This window comes from Gadus morhua, chromosome 20 (assembly GCF_902167405.1).
Source record: "Gadus morhua chromosome 20, gadMor3.0, whole genome shotgun sequence".
Taxonomy (NCBI): domain Eukaryota; kingdom Metazoa; phylum Chordata; class Actinopteri; order Gadiformes; family Gadidae; genus Gadus; species Gadus morhua.
The window spans coordinates 13,051,043-13,073,107 of record NC_044067.1 but is presented as its reverse complement, the minus strand read 5'-3'; the positions used below and the strand labels follow the sequence as shown (position 1 = coordinate 13,073,107).

At 47.9% G+C, this 22,065-nt stretch overlaps 1 protein-coding gene across 2 annotated transcripts in view; it reads right to left on the bottom strand.

Moving 5' to 3' along the window:
- lrch1 (leucine-rich repeats and calponin homology (CH) domain containing 1) overlaps positions 1–22,065 on the bottom strand; it is a 32,748-nt gene that overhangs the window by 4,893 nt on the left and 5,790 nt on the right. Inside the window, exons 2-18 of one of the 2 annotated variants that reach the window (XM_030342955.1) lie at positions 21,131–21,275; positions 19,478–19,604; positions 18,750–18,855; positions 16,510–16,646; positions 16,124–16,254; positions 14,722–14,809; positions 13,840–13,942; positions 13,438–13,547; positions 12,995–13,065; positions 12,766–12,852; positions 12,451–12,528; positions 12,284–12,320; positions 9,916–9,991; positions 7,827–7,946; positions 4,823–4,932; positions 4,192–4,329; positions 3,329–3,406 (exon numbers count right to left, since the gene is read on the bottom strand). In XM_030342955.1, coding sequence (XP_030198815.1) covers positions 3,329–3,406; positions 4,192–4,329; positions 4,823–4,932; positions 7,827–7,946; positions 9,916–9,991; positions 12,284–12,320; positions 12,451–12,528; positions 12,766–12,852; positions 12,995–13,065; positions 13,438–13,547; positions 13,840–13,942; positions 14,722–14,809; positions 16,124–16,254; positions 16,510–16,646; positions 18,750–18,855; positions 19,478–19,604; positions 21,131–21,275 — 1,742 coding nt within the window. The remainder of the gene's footprint in view (positions 1–3,328; positions 3,407–4,191; positions 4,330–4,822; positions 4,933–7,826; positions 7,947–9,915; positions 9,992–12,283; positions 12,321–12,450; positions 12,529–12,765; positions 12,853–12,994; positions 13,066–13,437; positions 13,548–13,839; positions 13,943–14,721; positions 14,810–16,123; positions 16,255–16,509; positions 16,647–18,749; positions 18,856–19,477; positions 19,605–21,130; positions 21,276–22,065) is intronic. The other variant, XM_030342956.1, reaches the window with a different exon arrangement.

The window sequence follows — 22,065 nt, the reverse complement described above, 5'->3', positions numbered from 1 at the left end:
GCTGTGTTATGTTAGCCTGCGATGCAACGGTAAGACGTTTGTGTGTAACTCCACACCCATGAGCCTCCAGTAAAGCGCCTTTAGAGCTTTTATTGCAGCAAGTCAACGAGCGACAAGTCTAACGGAGGAGCAGTAGAAAGAGGGTGGAGGGGGGGGAGGTGGCTCAGGCTGAAGGACAGGAAGGTAGAAGGCGGGCGGGCGGGGGGGCGGGCGGGGGACGGGGACGGCAGGGCTTTCTGGAGAGCAACGGGCCTCTTCCTTTTGGCTAGGTGAGCTCGCTCCAGCTGTAGGCCACAAACAGCAAGACCAGGCAGAAGACGTGCATCAGGCTGGAGCCAATCAGGTCCCACATCTGCCAGGCCGGGGCCGGGGTCTGGGTAGTGGCACAGACCAATGAGGGGGCGTTTTTCGACCGAGGGGCCGGGCTTGAAGAGGACTCCCGTGACGGCTTCCTGGCGGCCACGCTGTCTTGTTTAGGGTCTCCGGGTCGAGGGGGGAGGGTCGTTTCCAAGGCAAGCAGGGCCTGCACCGTGGAGCGGAGCGGACGCAAGCGACACTGGAGGACGTCGTACGGTGAACAGAGAGAGGACTGGTCGGGAGGAGGACCAATCAGGGGAAGGGGGTGGGGTCAATGAGGATGGAGGGGTTACCAAGAGAGTACACGGAATGGAGGGAGGGAGGACGAGAGACAGGGAGAGAAGATGAGAGGGAGAGGTGGCAGAGGGAGAGATGGTGGAGGTGGAGGTGAGAAGGAGGAAAGGGTCGGAGAGAGGAGATGAAAAAAGGAGCGAGGGGGAGGACACAGGGAGGGATAGGGGAGAGATGGAGAAGGATGCGGGGAGAAGGAGGAAAGGGTCGGAGGGATGGAGAGAAGGAGAGACAAAATGTCGATCCAGACGCAAAATGAAGAGAAAGAAAGAAGGCAGGTGGTTAACCAATGGGCATAGAGTTCAAACGTCACAGAGAGTGCCAACAGGGAGGGGCATGGCGTGGCCGGCGTGGGTAAACATGGCGGGATCAGATGGGATGAGAGAGGAGGAGAGAGAGAGAGAGAGGATTCCACTTTACTGACTGAATATCTACCTGAATGAAGCCGTGATGGTGCCTGGCTCTACCTACTGAGCAACACAGCGTAGAGAACCCCCATCCCCGCGGTGTGAGTGCAATTCTCTACCTACAGAGCTAGCCAGGGGATAGAACCCCAAACCCTACAGTGTTAGTACCTACTGAGCTAGCCAGGGAATAGAACCCCCAGCCAAGGCAATGTTAATCCCTAGCTCTACCTACCGAGCTACACAGCTAATATAACCCCCCACCCTGCAGTGTGTGTGTCTTGCTGTACATACTAAGCTACAAAGGGAATATAACCCCTAACTCTTTCTCGATCTACCCACCGAGCTGAGGAAATGGAACCCCTTCCCCTGGCAGTGTTAGTGCCTTGCTCTGCCCTGGGAATAGAACCCCTACCCATGGAAGTGTAAGCGCCTTGCTCTAACAGTGGGTGTCTCTTCTCTCAAAAAGCAGATGAAGAGCGCATGAGAAGCCGAGAAGCAATGGGAGCCGGTGGTGCTCAGCGAGAATGCAATGGAAGAGCTGTCTTGCTTGCCGAAGCTACGATCACAATAGCTTGTGGAAGCATTCTTGCAGTGACTTGTACATCATTCAGCTAGTGGTACCTTTGACTTGTACGTATCACAGTTAGAGAGCACACACACACACACACACAGACTGGAGGTCAGCCAGCCAAGTGGCGATACTTTTCAAAAAGGAGAAATCCAGAATTAATGATAGGTTATGCCAAAGAAGCGACTAGCAACACGAAAACTGTGTTTTCCGCTTTGAAAAACATTTATGTGCGTATCCCACGGCTGAACAGTGGTGTTAGAAAAAAAAAGTTAAAAAAGCGTTTATTAGAAATAAGGGAGGATTCTGAAAGGATTCTAAAGATCACTTACATACAACACAGCTCTCAGACAAAGTTAAAATGCTGTTCTCATAAAGACGTGGTCCCCATGATGTCCTCAAAAAGACAGTCCCCATGTGTTTCCCACACACACATCTCTCCTTTATTCTCACAAAGACATAGTATAAGTACTCAAGTTCCCTAGTTTGGTCCTCATGAATATACCACAGTCCCTATGTTTTCCCCACAAAGACATATTTAGGATGTGTTGAGAGGTAAAAATATCTTTGAAAGCATCTCATACACATTCATACACACAGACACAAACACACATACACTTCGGCAAAACCAGCAGATTCCTTAAAGGGGACATATTATACCACCACGTGTGAGTGTGATTAGCCTTACAAGCCGTTTAAAAAATCTGCCCCATATGACATCACTAGTGGGCGTGTCCACCTAGATCTGTGCTGGATAGATGAGCAACGTTTACTTCAGTCCACTGGGTAGGCTGGTAGACTGATCTATCCAGCACAGATCTAGGTGGACATGCCCACTACTGATGTCGATTGTGATTTCGAAACGGCTTGTAAGGCTAATCACACCCACACCTGGTGGTATAACATGTCCCCTTTAATAACTCCAAACCGATATAGCAAATGACATGACAGGTCAAAGGTCACTTCCTGGGTGATGGAGGAAGCAGCGATGATGCAACAGGACAGGGCAGCGCCGGAAGCAGGGCTCTAGCTCTGGGATTGATCACAGACTGTTGAAGCCAGAGGGGCCTCAATAGGCGGCCCTCGGGCCCTCAAAGGATCACAACACGTTCACTTCAGAGTCTTTGGAAATATTTCCAGAAGTTTGAATGCTTAAAGGCAAGCATTTCGGAATTCAGAAATGCATCAAGGTCACGTCCAAAAACCAATAGAATAGATGTAATTATTTATTTATAATTGTTATTCTTGGTCGTTGTGATCTCGGGCCTTCGTCCCAGGTCTAGAGTTGTAAAACACCACATGCTTATCATTCTTCAACAGAATGATTTTAATGATTTTAAATGCTGATTTAAAACAGAATTTGAAAGGTATCCACTTACAGCAACTTATATCAGCGAAATGAACTAGCTGAAATAATGATTGTTTCCTAAATGTGTCTGGTTTGTTATTAAGGATGGAAGTTTATGTATAGTTTGTCTTTGGGAACCCACTATTTCAAGAACAATTTTGGATCGATCCATTTCACTTCCAAGTGGGAGGGCCCACCCAGTGTGTGATGGATGTACCAGCCCGCGACTTACCCAGTGGGCTCTACCAAGGGATTGGCCGATCACTAATGTGTTTCCAGAATATTTGTTGGATATCAATGCGGTGTGAGCGGGTTCTGGGTGGGGGCGGGGTACTGCACGAGGGGGTGGGGTCTTACCTCCGAAACACCTATCTTCCTGCAGGCATCCAGGAAGTTCTCCACGTTCCGGCGACACTTAGCCATGCTGAGCTTAGGCTGAGAGAGGGGACACACACACACACACACACACACACACACACACACACACACACACACACACACACACACACACACACACACACACACACACACACACACACACACACACACACACACACGTTTAATACCCCTCCGTAACTAGCTCTTTAGAATCCAGGTAGGAGGTTTCAAAAGGCCAGTTGTACGTAACACAGGTCTAAAGTTTGTTTAACACGAGAAGGGCGGCTCTAGTGCATGTTTTTTGACCTGTGACCCCTTCTTCGCTAAGAGGCATCTTTGATTTTGTTAAGAATTTTCTTTCCCAAACATAATTTAATGCTTGGTTCTCCAGGGTTCTAAAGGGTATCTCTACACCAGTAGGTGGGTTCTCCAGGGTTCTAAAGGGTATCTCTACACCAGTAGGTGGGTTCTCCAGGGTTCTAAAGGGTATCTCTACACCAGTAGGTGGGTTCTCCAGGGTTCTAAAGGGTATCTCTACACCAGTAGGTGGGTTCTCCAGGGTTCTAAAGGGTATCTCTACACCAGTAGGTGGGTTCTCCAGGGTTCTAAAGGGTATCTCTACACCAGTAGGTGGGTTCTCCAGGGTTCTAAAGGGTATCTCTACACCAGTAGGTGGGTTCTCCAGGGTTCTAAAGGGTATCTCTACACCAGTAGGTGGGTTCTCCAGGGTTCTAAAGGGTATCTCTACACCAGTAGGTGGGTTCTCCAGGGTTCTAAAGGGTATCTCTACACCAGTAGGTGGGTTCTCCAGGGTTCTAAAGGTTGTAACCATCTATACATACCACAGCAGGGGATGGGACATGGATGCTGGCCACGGAGCGTGGGCGGATGTGATTGGCCAGGTGGCAGAGCACCACGCCATCCATGAGGGAGGAGCCAAGATCTTCAGGAAGTGCCACCTTCAGCCTGCCCTCAATGCCCTGAGGGGAAACACCCGGTCAATATTCAAATGAACCCGCAACTGTGACGTGAAACACTGATTCCATTCATTCGGTTAGAATCTCAATTCAATTATTTATCTCCATGTTATGCATTCTGAGAGTTGACAGTTTTATTTAATAAAAAATGTATTAAGGTTTGAATATTTTGGCCATCTAACGTGGCCGTTCGGAAACATGGATCGTTTATACGGCTGGCTGCAAATAATCTCACGCCATGGACTACCAGACATGTTTTTACTGCAAGGCCCACTGACTTTGCCTTGGACATGTTCCACGTATTGTGGTGGGACCACAGTTACACTTCTGTTAACTTCATGGAAGTAAGCCTTCGAGCTATTTCATTGGACAACTGGAGGACTAGAGGACTCGTGTAAAATTTCATTTCCTGGTTTGAAGCACGGCAACAATGTAAGCCCCAAACAGCAGCGACTAGTGGCTGTACAGCTCTATGGACACACGGGCGTGGCCTTACGTCTCTAAGGGTCTCCAACAGCTCCAGCTCCTCCCTAAGCTGCTCCATCTTCCGTCTCATGGTGAACTGGGGGTCCACCGCCTCCAGACTCTTGTGGCTCCGCAGGAACACTACACAACGCAGTGGTATGGAAAGAGATGACATCAGAGAGGTCAGAAACCGCTACACAACGTCAACACAAAACACGACAGCTTTAGATAGAGCAGGGGCACGTCACAACACGATGAGAGGATGGGACAACATTAGTTAGAGCCGAAACACTATAAAGCGTTATTGCAATAACACAATGCAGCTTTAGATAGGAGCAGGGACACTACACAACGCATTAGTAAAGAATGAAACAACATTTCATAGAGCAGAAACTGTACACAACTCGATACAGCTTTTGATAAAGAGGGGGGCACTACACAAGACAGCTTTAGATAGAGCAGGTCTACTACACAACAAAGCTTTAGATTGAGCAGGTCCACTACACAACAAAGCTTTAGATAGAGCAGATATACTACACAACACTGCTTTAGGCCTTTTAAGGGAAAATAGGCACTCCCTCTTGCTCCCTAAGTAATGGTACACCCTACCCCTCCGCGGGAATGCGAAGATTCTAGGGCTAGGGCTCAAATCTAGGGCTAGGGGGAGTAATGTGACTTGGTGTTAGATAGAGTAGGTCCACTACCCAACACAGATTTAGATAGAGCAGGTCTACTACAAATCCCAGTTTTGGATAGAGCAGGTCCACTACCAAACACAGCTTAAATAATTTCCTCCAAGATCAATGAGGTCATCTGTCGCTAAAAACAACACAATAAAAACACAGCTTCAGACAAATACCACACAACAACAACAATATAACAACAACACTGCATCAGATAAACACTAAAGACTCCAGAGACTCTTGTGGTTCAGAAGGAAGCAACTTCACTGCAACACAGCAACACAACAACACAAAAACAAAAGAGCGTTGAGAGAGCCAGGTATTCATCGGTAGCGTGAAGGGAAACAGTCGCGCTGGGAACGTTCTGGCTCTTGACGGTTTTATCTTGTATTCATGGTTCGGCTTCGGTGCCTCCATCGTCTGATGTGGAGTTATACAGTTTTGGAGAGCGCAAAACCATTGTTTGTTGTGTCGAGTTCACTTTTGCTTTGAGTGTGGAGCCAGGATGTAGTTGAGCAACAATCTCCAAATGTTCCAGGGAAGCAGACGAAGTGGAAACCAGAGGGACGAAGGCTGTGACCTAGCAGAGGAGCCGCCATGCTAACGCTAACTAGCTGTCTTTACATAACAATTCTATACGTCTATATTTAGATGCTCCCTTATATAACTGCGTTCATATCCACTCATGCATGGCGCACTCTGTTCTGCTCCGGGACATGCGTCTGTTGTAGCCCCGCGCCAAGAGAATCCAAGTGTTCTGCAGTCACTTCCCTCCATCGTATGAGCGCTCACACGTTGGCTCCTCAGCATTAGCTCCCCACCACTAGCCCCTACACTGCTACTAGCACTGTGGCATCAGTGCTAACCAGTATAACTCATTGCTGTAGCTCCCAGGGCACAGCAGAATAATACTGTGGTTGAACTGGGCTGTTCCCAGTGTCCACCAGTAGAATACGTGTGCCATTATCTGTTTATTACACGCGCGCGCGCGCACACACGCACACACACACACACACACACACACACACACACACACACACACACACACACACACACACACACACACACACACACACACACACACACACACACACACACACACACACACACACACACACACACACACACACACACGGGTATTGGGCTTATCATTTATTTTCCTTCATATGTTTAAGCAGCAGCAGTGCTCCTCTATAGCTACTGTCTGCCGTATGCTGCTCCACCACCAGAAGGAGACACGCTCACTACAGCAGGAGGAGCCGGGGGGTGTGTGTGTGCGTTATAGTGTGTAAATGTGTGAACAGTTGACCCTAAGTAATTCATGTATTCACGGACACGATGGCATCCATTAATCTGTCTAAACACACTAAGAGAGAGAAAGATAATCAACACACATGCATCCATGCACGCACGCCTGCACGCACGCACACGTACGCACACACAAACGCCAACACGCGTGTACACACTCACACACACACAGACATGTGCAGGGCTATGAAGCATGTAATTGGAGGGTCCTTTTAAAGGTGTGCTTAGAGATAAGGCTTGAAGAGAGACTGTCTGTCTGTCTGACTGTCTGTCTGTTAAGGCTGAGACAGCACAGTAGTTTATGAATGTTTCAGGGCGTGGCTGGTGGTGGTTTCTGTGGCTACGCGAACACATTGTTTGAAGCTCTCTTTACTAAACATTGACTTCAAAGCATCAAAAGATACACACAACCACACACACACACACACACTCTTGGCTCCCAGCCGTGTCTGTAGGGAGTGGGATCTGATTGGTTGTTAATGAGGTTAGCAGGTTAGCAGCTAGTGTCCGCTGTGGAATAATGTGGACTACACCACTACATGTCTTTACTCTCTCTCTCTCTCTCTCTCTCTCTCTCTCTCTCTCTCTCTCTCTCTCTCTCTCTCTCTCTCTCTCTCTCTCTCTCTCTCTCTCTCTCTCTCTCTCTCTCTCTCTCTCTCTCTCTCTCTCTCTCTCTCTCTCTCTCTCTCTTCCCTCTCCCCTCTCCCTCATATAGAATTAGAATACTCCCATAGGACCATTTGCTAATGCCTCCAATACAACAGCTTATAACACACACACACACACACACACACACACACACACACACACACACACACACACACACACACACACACACACACACACAAGTCTAAAATAGGAACTTTAGTGGGAGGCCGGAAGAGTTTAAACACAGTGGCCCAGAAAGAGAGAGGGAGAGGGAGAGGGAGAGAGAGAGAGAGAGAGAGAGAGAGATATTAAACTCCATTGTGTTAGCAGCTCTGTTTATTATAGTTTTCAATTCCAGGTTGCTGATTGGCCAGCTAGTGGAGAGGTAGGACCTACCGCGGTTGGTCATGCCTCCGTCGTCATGGCTACGAGGCGTGTCCCTACGGGAGGGCGGGGCCTGTGAGAGTAGGGGGTTGAAACAGGAGGGAGGGGGCGAGCAGGGCAGCGAGGGCGGAGCTAAAAACCAGGAAGTGCAGGAAGAGACGTGTGAAGGGGGCGTGGTGTTGGGGGGGCAGGAAAATCGGACACCGGAAAACCCAGAAAAACCCAAGAGAACGTTCCGGAGTTGGGTGGGAACCACGTAGACATTTGGAGACAACAACGCAAGCAGTGATTGGACAGGAATTTGAGTGACAGGACATGTTTATGTGACATTCATCGTTCAAACAAGAGAGTGAGAGAAGAGACAGAGGAAGGGAATACAGTGCCAGACAGGAAGGAAGGAGTAAGAGGAGGGGACGACCAAAGAAGGAGAACGTAAACACAACAATGATTAGTGGCATTTATACACTCACAGGAGTCACATGACAAGCTTTTAGCATGTTAGCTGCGCTAGCGGTGGGCTGCAGGTCACACACTGCTAACGTTTAGCAAACATAGGCAGGATGGCAGCAAGCTAATGCCACACGGACTGAAGCAATGTTCCACAGTGGATGAAACCATCCACTCACATCCCAAACCATTCCCTGAAAATATTCTAGAACTAAATAACCTAAACCTCACCATCTCTATCCTTATCCATAAACATAGCCCTTTCTAATGCATCAAAGGGAGGAGAATACCAGTATGAGGAAAGGACAGGATGTTCGTTTTCGAGGGCAAAAACAACCAAAATAACCAAAGGTCGGTTTGATTCCACTCATCTCAACATCCTTCACACGTTTCTCTTATTTATTGGCTGTATGGGGATGGAACCTAGTTTTGTTGTTTCTACTTATGGATCCTAGTTTAGTGGTTTCTATGTTGTTTCATGCCAGCTGTCACGGCATAGTGAGGCTGCTTATAGTAAACAGATATCAGCTGATGGTTCAGTGTTTCATGACGTTGGTCAATACTACCTTACTTAGAACCAAGCTACAGACTCAACCGATATTGGTAGAGGATTGAGCATTTGATGTTATTTTTTTATGATAGGCTATATACATAAGCGCAAGCAACATATTCTGAAATCTGCTTTTTCATTAGTGAACCTAACTTGGTTATACTAGGAAAAAACGGCTGTCTGAGTTGGTTGGTGTATTAAATTTCAATTGCAATATAACCATTCACAATTTTAGGGGACCCTGCAATTGGTAACGCCCAGCACCACACTAACCAATCCTCAGCCAGCAATAGCTCAGCTGACTCTGACACTGGCCAATCCAAGCTTTGCAATAACAAGCATTGGTTTCAAAGCCTACGCACTAATTCATCTGACAGATGCTCAATGCATAGCTTCAAGCATGCACAACCCACCACCCACCTAGCTCACCAATATTCCCGGCCCGTCGGTTATGCATTGTTTTAATGTATATGAACATGTAATTTGATTTGTCTGTATACACCATGGTATATATCTGGATATCCCACCTGACAGCGAACAGCTGATTATTTTGCTTTAACTGTTAGGCTTATGTTTGCTCACTATAGCACACATTGTACTCTTAACAGTCCCTGGAAGGAGGGATACCTCTTTTACTATTTCTCCTTGTTCCCTACTCAAAGCTTGTTTCCCTAATTAAGGGCTTTTCTTCCTTACCCTTTAGAGGGTTGAGGGAGATTCCCTGTGTTGCCCTGGCTATTAATACATATTTTACCATAAAATAAAGGGGTCTGCTATAACCTAGTTTAAAAGGCTCCTATCGTCAACACTGGGAGTCAAAAAGGTCAACAAACCTGGATGCCAACGAAAACCCCCGACCTCCTTACACCCACTTCCACAAACACCCACTCCCCACCCACCACCGCCCCCGCACCCAAAACCCACACGACCCCCCTCCTGCCACCAACTAACGCCCGACGCCCAAGGTCACTACCACCACCTCTAGCAGCCGACCAAGAACAACACAACCGCCAATTCAACCCCGCCAGCACCCTAGTTAGGCCTCCACCACCCTACCACCACCACCAGCACCCGACCCAGACCACCACCACCACCCAGACTCACCTGACCGAGGCTTCAGACCAAAGGGGGGGCTGGAGAACGGCATTCTCTCACATGACGGAGAGCCCACCTCGCCCTCCTGCAGGAAAAACACCATTAGTTACACATTATATGTTACAGTCAGGAATTAACTTTAGCTGTCTAAGACTCTAGACGCAGGTGTAAACTCTCTAAGGGGCAATCTGTGAGAGGACCAGATGCATTGCTTTATGACATGTGGTTACAACACAGCAGACACGTAGCAGCTTACATGGCTAAGCAGCTAGCCAAAGGGTTTTAATGAAGTGGAGAGGCTAACCCTCTTAAGCAGAGATAGCCGAACCATCTCACGCGTGCCGGCTCCAGCCTGTGGCCATGACAGACAGGAAATACACCCTGCCTCTGAACGGGTCACTTCCTGTCTAATGAAACAATGGCTAATATATGTCTTCCCTCAGTATCTTCGAGCCATCAACTAAACTAACCCTGAGGTGAAACACTTAACCATAATTCTACCTTCTCACTAACATTTGCGCTTATACTACTGCCAACACTAATTTAAAATCGAAAAGCCAAACCTAACAACATTCCTAATCAAATTTCAAATAACCCTTAACATACCCATACCCTAAACGTAACACTACCCAAAATAAAATCCTTAATTGCAGGCAACATTACAATTATTTACTCTTGCCGTTATTAAACCATGCTATTGAGGACTGGTTTTACCAGTTTGACTTGAACGCACCATGTTTCCCTTGACTGGAAGTGGATGCATGACAGGGCTCAGGGCTTTCATGTGATGCGTCAGCTGACACTGAACAGACATGTAGGCAACGCACACCACACTTTAAACTGAGTGACACGACAGACAACCAATCAGCAAACACCTCTTCGGGGGGTGGGACGGGGGGGTGGCTTAAACGGCTGCTATGGTTACCTTGATTGACATGTGCCACTCATATTCTCGGCAGGCGAGCTGGGCTTCAAAGTGGGCCTTCTCTAGAATCATCTGTCTCTTCTGCTGGAACTCACACGCCTCTGCCGCTGGGAGCTGGTGGAGAACCCAGCTCAACACACCTTCAAAACCACCAGCCTTACCTATACCTTACCTCCACCTCAACTGTGCCTAACCGCCACCTTACCATCATCTTACATACAACGTAGTGGATTCTTAGCCGCACCTTAAGACACCCTAGCTGAACCTTAGCTGCCGCTCTAGCGTGCACCTGCACCTTATGCTGGGGGCACACTGGAAGATTTTTCAAATTTTGAAAACCTGAGAGACCACACAGATAATGATAGATTAAAGGTTGGGTATGGAATTCGCTTTTTTGGCCATTTTTGCAAAATTACTTGAAATCCTTATCATAACCCACTTACAGCCACTGAGTTAGAAGTACTGACATGAAAATTAAACAAGTCAATCATCTGTGGAACGGGCAGGGCTCGAAAAACTCCAGCCAATGATTTCCAGAGCCACCGAGTTGCATTGGACAGTAAATACGTCAATCAAACGGTCGTACTGCACTCCCCCTCCCCTGCGCCCCGCGCGCGACCCCTTCGTGCACGTACTCAAACCTCATGACCCAGAGCAAGCTTCTGTTTGTTGTTATCCTGCGGTAGCTACTGGAGCTAGCTAACTAGCAAATGACTCGCTCTCGTGCATGATTGCGCGTCCATGTACTTGGAATGGATGGAGTCAGAGTCAGCGTTGAAGGAGAGGGGGTAGGACCATTTGAGTTGTGTATTTTCAAAATCTGCTAGCTGTTTTGGTGATTTGGGGTGGAAGGAAATAATTAATAACACATGTTGTGGCGTGGAATCACACCAACCGATTCCACGCCGAGTGGAACAATCAAGTCCCTATTTCAAACCCCCAACTCGCGCCAATTTACCGCAATTCAGCTCTTGACTTGGCGTGGTGGACGACGGTCAGGAGGAACTCGATAGGTTAGCCTCTCCAATCGTTTTTTTCCTTAAATTGCAGACAACATTTTTGGAATCTTGTTGCCCCAACTCTAAAAGCTTTTCCGCCATTTTTGAAGACCACCTCACTTCTCTTATACTAACTTGATGAGTTATTGGTATTACGTTTAGTCAGAGTGGCTCCCAATTGGCTTCCGTCTTCCCCACTTGCAACCAATTGCCTGCATACTCAGTTGTCCTGGGGGCTCCCCCCACACTACAGGATATCACAGCATCATGATGTAACGTCGTTGCTTAGATCACCAGTGACACCATATGTTATCAATCACACCGCTCATCCTCCTTCCTCCAACATCTGCATTGTTCACACTTAATCTGGATTCAAACAACACTACCATAATATACTGTGGATTACTGTATAATAAAAAAAAAATATGTATGGTTATCATTTAGATCACTGTACCTTGGGTGTAGCAGAGCCGTCATCACTCTCTTGTCCACTGCAGAGATAGAAGAGAGTCAGAGACACACGTACACACAAAAACATCACACACACACACAAAAACACCAAAAACACACAGCCACACAAACACATACACACACACACACACACACACACACAGTCCTCACTTGAGGGAGTCGTCCACGTTCACCATCTCTACAGGGTAAAGCTGAACACCAGACACTCCGTCCTGCTCCAGAGACCCTCTGACAAGAGATACCATGTTGACATGTTAGTATATAACAACATAAGCTAAGCGCCAGCACCAAGCAAACAAGCTAACTAGCACAATGGTTCTAGGTTCAAACATGCTACCTAGCAGAATGGGTTTTTTTGCTAACATTTTAACCAGCTGACAGTATTTTGGGTGCTCAAATGCTCAATAGCAGGCCGGGTGCTGAGTGCTAACAAAATAACAAGCTAATAAGCAGAATGTTTCTTACCGGTTGGGGTCTTGTAGGAGCTCCACAGCTTCCTTTAGCTGGTTGATCATGTCAATATGGAGCTCTGACCCCCCTACGTCTTTTGACCTGTGCCCCCCACCACCACAGAGACAGGAAGAAGGGTTTCAGCAAACAACAACAGCAGTTTAGGCAAGTAAAAATATACTTCAAGATTGACATAGAGAGAGGGGAAGGAGAAAGAGAGAGAGAGAGGGAGAGATTTTCCTACGTTTGTGCAGTTGGCCAATTCGTGTCTTCTTCTATCCTGAGCGGCTCATCAAAGTCTGTCACTGTTCGGCCCTACACAAACAAACACACACAAACACAAATACACAACACAATTATGGTGTTTAAATCAATCTATTAACTGTTTAGTAATTAGGCAGAAACTTTTATCCAAAACATAGTTAGAGGGCTGGGTTAGCGGGATGGAGGTAGAGATGTAGAAGACAGTTGGGTTAGAGTGATATAGTGAGATATGTAGAAGAGCGTGGGTTAGAATGATGGAGGTATAGATGACGAAGAAGCTGGGTGGGGTTAGAGTGATGGAGGCAGAGAGATAGAGAAGAGTTTGGAGCAGAGGGTCTGGTTAGAGAGTGGAGTGATGGAGGCCGAGAGATAGAGAAGAGTTTGGAGCAGAGGGTATGGTCAGAGTCGGGTGGGGGTTCTTGCCTTGATGTAGTTGAGGAAGCGGGCGGTCAGCCCAGCATCTCTGTATCCAAACTGTTCCCTCAGGGCTTCCGTAGGGCTCTCCTCTATGAGCTGGACGGCATCAGAGTCCGCTGAAACACAGACATCCGATAGACCTCAAGAACACTGCTGTCCTGACCCATCACCACGGAAACCCTCAGATAGAAACTCCTCCCCCCACCCCTCCCGGCCCGGCTTGGCTCTGATTGGAGCAGATTGAGGTGTTCTATTTAGGGTCTGTGTCAGGGGGACAGCACAGTGTGTGTGTGTGTGTGCGCGTGTACGTGTACATGTGCATGTGTGTGTGTGTGTGTGTGTATGTGTTTGCGTGTGTGCATGCGTGTGTCTGTGGGTGTTTGAGCATGCGTGTGTCGCTGTGTATACCTGCGAGTGTGTCAAGGTGTTCACTAGAGTCTTGTTGGCTGATTCCTTCCTCTGTGATGTTCGTCATGGCTCCCGTCAGACTCAAACTTTCTTCATCTGATGGCTGGAAAAACAAACTTTACAGTATGAGCATAGCGTTGCGTAGCAGGAAACATAAAATAGCATAATAATAGTTATTGCATCATCAGCTATTGCAGTCTCCTGGCCTGTTCAGGGACAACTCTCACTAAGGCTAGGAACCCAAGGCTCTTGGTTTCATTCCCCTCGATTTTGTGACAATGGCAAAGTCGTTCCATTTGACCCAGCTTAAAGGCTGGTTATGGAATCCGCTTTTTTGGCCATTTTTGCAAAATTACTTGAAATCCTTATCATAACCCACTTACAGCCACTGAGTTAGAAGTACTGACATGAAAATTAAACAAGTCAATCATCTGTTGAACGGGCAGGGCTCGAAAAACTCCAGCTAATGATTTCCAGACCCACCGAGTGGCATTGGACAGTAAGTACGTCAATCAAACGGTCGTACTGCGCTCCCCCCTCCCCCTCCCCCGCTCCCCGCGCTTGACCCCTTCGTGCACGTACTCAAAGCTCGTGACCCAGAGCAAGCCTCTGTTTGTTGTTATCCTGCGGTAGCTACTGGAGCTAGCTAATGGCTCGCTCTCACGCATCTGTGTTCGCGCTCGTGCATGATTGCGCATCCATGTACTTGGAATGGGTCAGAGTCAGCGTTGAAGGAGAGGGGGTAGGACCATTTGAGTTGTGTATTTTCAAAATCTGCTGGCATTTCGCAAATCCCATACCTAACCTTTAACATAGCACAGCATAGCATGGCATAACATAGTGTAGAAACAGCATAGCATATAAACACACACACACACACACCTCTGTGGCGGACAGTCTCTTGTCTCCGTTGTCGCTGCCGACGCCGGAGTCTGCGTCCTGTTTACGATGATGGTCAACGTCCTCCGAGCTGCAGAATACGACCAGGGCACAACGAGCTCAACATAACCAGCTGAGGACAAGGTCACAACAAGCTGAGCACAAGCTGACAGCCGCGTTAGTACAACTTAGCATCCACCTCAAAACCAACTGACTACCACATCAGAACCAGTGGACAACATAAGAACCAGCTGACAACCAGCTCAGAATCAGCTCACAACAACATCAGAACCAGCTGACAACCAGCTCAGAACCAACGGAAAACCGTGTTAAATCCTACTGACTGAGCAGAAAAACAGTTCACATGCAACTCGAATGTCCACGCTGTTGTCGTCTATGGCTTGTGGTTGTTATTAATTACAGCAGCACTATAGAACAGGGGAGTCATGCCCCTTCCCTAAGCTGGCAGTTCCCGGAAGTCTGCCGGATGACCTTCAGCTACCCCACATAACATTAATTGTTAACGTTTACTTACAGCATCCTGATAACTACACTACCTCTTCATACAGGCTGTCTTCAGCTCTGTAGCATCAGCCTATGGTAGGTTCCAGCTGCTCTTTCCCCATTATCATTGTAGGTAAAAAATAAGATAAGAAGCCGTTCGCAAGAAGTCGTGTGGCTTTTTTTAAAATCAAAATAAGCATGACTCCTTGTTTGCGCTATGTTTTCAGTCTGGAGCAAAACACTACAGCATGACTCACTTTTAATTCAGTCACCACTCAAATCATTGATGTGGCAGGAGAAAGTGGGAGACGTTTGTTTACCAGCTGCCCAGCTACAGCCCAGCGATGAGTACCTTCAGCCATATTTTAGACAGGCATTTGCTTTTTCTTTCTTTGACATCATTTAGAACGACCAACTTTAGAAATGTAAAAAAAATCCATCTGCCCGAATTGGTGCAAAGTATAATTTGGTTCCCAATTTAAAAATGTGGAACCAGCCGTTGGTCACCAAAGTGGAAGGACGACCCAACTCTATGGCCGTGAATGTTATGTGCTGACTTTGATATCTGTCTCTCTGCTAGAAGTGTTTAATAGATTGTTGCTGAGCAGACGTGACGTCTGAGTTCCTCCAGACTAATGGAGGAACTGGCTCAGTGCGTAGAAACTGAGAGGCTGTGTTGAGCCATTCTGGCTCCAGGCTGGTGAGAGTGTTGAGTCGGTCTCTCTTTGAAATGAAAACACACACACACACACACACTGACACACACACTGACACACACACACACACACACACTGACACACACACACACACTGACACACACACACACACCAACGTCTATAGTACCTATAATGTATATGACGGATGGATTCCCTGGGTGTGTTGGTTTATTATGGTGACTGACCTGCCGGTGCTGGGCTGTGATAGGCTGAGGCGCTCGATGACGGGCAGGAAGAGGGCGTCGGGCATCTTGTCACTGCGACACGCTTCCATGCTGAGGTACTTAAAGATGTGTACTCTGCCCTTGATACAGATCTGCAGGGCATAGTGGAGGGGTGTGTTGGCCGGGGGCAGACATTGGGGATTGAAGGGTGTGTGCATAGTGGGTATTGTCTATTTGTACTATGGTGCCGTTTGTCTAGTCAAGTGTATCTGTTCAGGGGGAGGGGTCCTGAGGGGGGTAATGGTCTAGGCAGAGTGTGTGCGTGCGTGTGTGTGTGTGTGTGTGTGCGTACGTGCGTTTGTGCGTGCGTGCGTGCGTATGGGTGTGTGTGGGTGCGTGTGTGGTACCTGAGCAGGGGGGCTCTGCAGGGGGTTGTGGTCTAGACGGAGGGTCTGTAGATGCTTCATGTTCCTGAAGCTCAACGGGATGGTGGACACCTTGTTACACGACAGGTCAAACTTCACCAGGGGGAGCTCTGATAGGTCTACACACACACACACACACACACACACACACACACACACACACACACACACACACACACACACACACACACACACACACACACACACACACACACACACACACACACACACACACAGTTAGTATTTAATTATTTATTTGCCATCTTTATCCAGAGAGCCTTTCAGTGCATTCAGAGACCTGCCATTAAGAAGCAGATAGGGGTTACAGCTCTCGCACTAGGGGGGTTTTGCACTTTGTTCTGTTAACATCTTTACTCTACCGACAGCGATATATTGTTCCACTTCTTATGACAAATGTACTTATTGCAAGTCGCTTTGGATAAAAGTGTCTTCTAAATGTAGATGTAAATGTAAAATGTCAATGTGTCTACATGTTAAACTGTAGACATGGGGAAAAATGGGAATCTAGCTCAAAACCTTTCTGCTGGCAGTCAAACATCCTATTCACTTGATTATCCGGCCCTTGTATATAGACACACACACATATACCTAAGATGCATGAAGAGAGCGTGCGTGTGCGTGTGTGTGTGTGTGTGTGTGTGTGTGTGTGTGTGTGTGTGTGTGTGTGTGTGTGTGTGTGTGTGTGTGTGTGTGTGTGTGTGTGGGTGTGTCTACTTGTCTACAGAAGGAAGAAGGAAAGACAGAGAGAGAGAGTGAGCGAGAGTGAGAGAGATCAAGAAGAATCTGGTCCACTCTGTACAGCAGAGGATATAAATAAACTGCTTCTGGAAGAGAGAAACCAGCCAGACACTAACCACCGTAACCACGGTGACCCGTTGAGGGAGGGTAGAGAGACACTGGGAACGAGGGAGACGGTGAGATAAAGAGAGGGGAGGGAGAGCGAGAGAGACAGAGAGAGAGAGTCAGAAGAGGGAGAGGTTGACATTCACAACTTCAGAGAACAGATGTCTTTGTGTGTCTGTACTGCCATGTGTACTGTGACACGCACACACTATATCTTTAAAGTCATAAATTCTCCCAGACTGCTACATAATTAAAATCCTGTCGGAGCCCTTATCACCATGACAACTGGCCCGGGGGAGGAGAAGCTGAGCTCCAAATAGCGTCTTTAGGAACGGTGAGCTTCTTTATGCTAATTGGCTCAGAGCGTCCTGTAGCCGACACGATGCCCTGGCCTAGGGACCAGATGTAAGGTCTCCTTGTCCAATGATTAGATGTTTAGCAAACGCATTTCGATTGCACGCATTAGCTTTTTCTCGTTCCTCATCGAAAGCTTAACGTGGTGAACATTTTCCCCTGAAGACTGCAGCAGTAGCACCCCATAACACACATTCAGGTTAACAGCCAAGTACCTGGTCTTCATGGGGACAATTAGCAGTAATATGATATGAGAGGAGTGATGTGGACCACCAGCTCCTCAAACATCCAGGGTGGTCTCCTTGTGATCCTCCGATGGGGGGAGAGAGAAGGAGACCACCTAGACTGGTCTCCTTCCAAAACAACTGTTCCCCTTTTCTCTCCCCCGCTCTCTCTCTCTTTTCTCTCCCTTTCCCTCTTGCCAACATCCTCATCACCCAGGCGTCTGGAAGTTGATCCAGATCAAGGCTCATCAATCAAGCCCAGAGAGTGTTTGCCCAGAGTTGAGCCCATCCAGACCATATCAGCTGAGTCTAAAGCCTCGATGCACACAGGATGAATGACATCCTGGGCCGATTGTGTTGAAGTCCTGAACCAGCGGCTCTGTCTTATGTCAACACAGGAACAAGATAAAACACATCAAAGTCGTCGCAAAGTAGGTTTTGTGTTGTTTTCCACTTCTCTGAGTCTGAACTCGATTTCTGTGGAGCATTGAGGAGGAAAGGCATCACAGGAGCAGGAGTGACCCTGACTCTGTCTGAATGATAGTCTTCAAGCCGTGAACTAGCCCCCCGCTAGCTAACCTCTGGCCCTGACCGAGCCCGTATGCTTGCCTCTCGCCGGCTACAGCGACATTCCCTTTGTGGCCAACTATAGTGATCCCGTCTGTGCTGCATGTGCGCCCATTGAGCACCAGCAGATCAAGAAGAGCTCGAAGCCTTCTGCTGCCCCCGGCCCTTGTGGGGGGCTGTGTTGACGCGGCCCTAGTCCCGGTGCAGCCCTACCTTCAGGGAGCACACAGAGCAGGTTCCTCCGCACGTTGAGCTCTCTCAGGGCCTTCAGGCGGCCGATGTGTCTGGGCAGGGTGCTGAGCTCGTTACAGCTCACGTCCTGCAGGGGGGGGGTGGGGGGGGGAGACAAACCCGGTCGTCATCACCATGACAACCAGTCGGAAATACCCATAGCAACCGGGTCCGCGTCGCCACGGCAACCGTGGGACGTACCGTGGCATCCGTATCAGCATTGCCATGGCAACCATTCAAAAAGGAATCACTGGATATTATCATATAAATAGCATTCAGCAACACAAACGTAAATATTTCTTTGAATAATGTAAAATGTATTCAATGAAATTTTGTGTGGTGGTTTTGAAGCGAGTAATGTTTGTGTATGTACATATATACTGTATGTGTGTGTCTGTGTGTTTGTGTGTGTGTGTCTGTCTGTTTGTCTGTGTGTAAATGTGTGAGGGTTTGTTGTGTTGTATTAACATACGTCTTTGTATGTCTGTGTGGATTGTTAACGTATGTGTGTGTATACGTGTAAGTGTGTGTGTGTGTGTGTGTGTGTGTGTGTGTGTGTGTGTGTGTGTGTGTGTGTGTGTGTGTGTGTGTGTGTGTGTGTGTGTATCTGTGTACATATGTGTATGTGTATTGGCATTTGTGTGTGTGTGTGTGTGTGTGTGTGTGTGTGTGTGTGTGTGTGTGTGTGTGTGTGTGTGGGGGAGTCCTACCAGCTCCATGAGGTGGTGTAGCTGGGCGATAGCGTCTGGCAGGCTGACCAGTTTGTTGTTGCTGGCGTTGAGAACCCGCAGCGGCAGCCGGCTCAGACACGCTGGGAGCACGCTCAGCTGGTTACGACTGTTACACACACACACACGCACACGCACACACACACGCACACGCACACGCACACGCACACACACACACACACACACACACACACACACACACAGTTAGTTGTGTCAATTCTGGCACAAGATCTCCATCCTCTACAGGATGGCAGGGCAGGTTTGTACTTCTTTACTATAGTGTACTGTGTACTATAACGTATTCTAGTGTAGTGTACTATATACTATACTATAGTGACTACAGTTTTAGTGAGAGATCTCCAACGGAGAAATGAAAGTGAAAGTATTAACCGCTGAAGTAATGGTTTCACCTCGCTCTATCTCACCCCCCTCCCTGCAGCCAAAGCCCCGTCTCTGGCCCCCCCACTGTTAGTTGACCAACCAGCTTATACGATGACACCTTTTGCCTTCCCTCACCCCCTTCGCGCTACACCCCTGCATCTGACCCCCTACTTTCAGTTGACCAAACAGTTAATGATGACAGCCTTTCCCTTCCCCCCAACCCCCTCCCTGCCAGAGCCCTGTCTCTGTCCCCGGCTGTTAGTTTATCAGACAGTAAATATTTCTCCTCTTCATCCTGTCTTCATCCGCCACCCTGTTAAACATCTGTCTCTAACCCCGCTCTACACTTGAGGAGTTGATCCAACCGTGAACGTTGCTTCGCCTTCGTCCTGTGACCATCGCCCTCCTCACCAGACCTCTGTGCCTCACTAGTCGGAAGGAATTGATCAGTAAGCGTGTCGGTTGGGGGTTGGGGTTAGCATTAAATGGCGTTCTTTCATTTAAGAGTCCAATAAACAGATCCCCCCGCAGACCAGCTGGTCTGTGTGCCAATCTTACCAAGGCATCACACCCGGGCAATTGTTCAACCAAGAGAGGGTGTAGGCGGTCTGTGACTGGGGGTGTAGGCGGTCCCTTTCTGTTTAATGGTGACCCAATAGGAAACAGGGGGTTACACCTTTTGGTATGCTTAACTCAGAAAACAGGAAATTATTGGAAGTTATCCGATAGCCCCAGTCATGTATTTTGATATGATGGTGTTTGTGATGAATCAAAAATACAACAATGGGAGAGGATATGATAATGGAAGAGGACACAAAATAGGAGAGGGAGTAACGCAGAGTAGCAGAGTGTGACATAGAGGACAGAATTACTGAAGGACTGTGGTGGTTGGTTGTGTATCCTGGATGAGCTCACGAATAAAGCACTAAATGAGACGGCTCGACTCTGTGGCATGTTTGGAAGAAACACACTTTGAAAACGGCCCCTTGATTTGAGCGGAATTCTTCACCAGCCTCTCATCTTCTCTCCTCTCCTCCCTCTCCTCTTCCCTCCTCATGTCCTTACGTCTGTTCTCTACCCTCTCCGGTGCCTGTGTTCTCTGTCGCAGCCTCTTCTCATGCATACGGTTGCGTAGCAGGGCTGGTTGCGTCCAGCCCTGAGATGTAGCCTGTCATTGATAGCACCATTGAATAGAATGTATGCGCGTGTCACCTGGACCCTGTCGTGTGTGTGGGTGTTTGTGTGCGTGGGTACCTCAGGTTCAGACAGGTGAGGGCCTGTAGACTGATGATGTTGTCGGGGATTGTCCTGATGCAGTTGTGGTACAGGTTGAGCGTCTCCAAGGCAATCAGGTGACAGATCTCTGAGGGCACATCTGCCAGGCGGTTCTTAGACAAGTCTGAGAGAGAGAGAGAGAGAGAGAGAGAGAGAGAGAGAGAGAGAGAGAGAGAGAGAGAGAGAGAGAGAGAGAGAGAGAGAGAGAGAGAGAGAGAGAGAGAGAGAGAGAGAGAGAGAGAGAGAGAGAGAGAGAGAGAGAGAGTTTACAATCATATTTGTATCTGTGTTCTAGTCTGTGTATATCATCCCTGTAATTACAGTTACCCATCACTAGGTGTCTTCTTACAGCTCCACCACCTAGCTCCATGCAAGAGCTGTGGAGTGGGCATGTCAGAGGAGGAAGAGTGCACGAGGAAACGTGCACGAGGAGCAGAACAAAGCATAACAGATCCAAATCAGAACCTGCTGACTGGACAGAACACCAGCTGGTGATCTGGGCTCTACAGAGTAGGATACACCACCAGCAAACAGTACTAAGCCCAGTACAATTAGATTTTACCTTGATTTTTTTCCAGGTCAATCTCGTTACGATTAAAATTGAACCTGGCCAAAAATGCACAATTAAAAACCAAAACAACATCAAGGTCAGCGACAAGTGCAGAGTAACACAGAATGACACAGAATGATACAGATGCGCAACACCTCACATATTAAGCTACACAAGATTAAAGCTACGTGCAAAGAAGACAAAACTTTTGACTGTCCAGTTCAGGGCCTGTTAGGCTCCACAAACATTGTCAAACAGTCAGTTCAGTGGTTACATGTGGAGCACTGTAGCTAAAAGCCTTTTCCCCCAGCCTCAACTCCAGGAATAGACATTAAAAGATAGTCCTTGTTGATGTAGTTGTTCA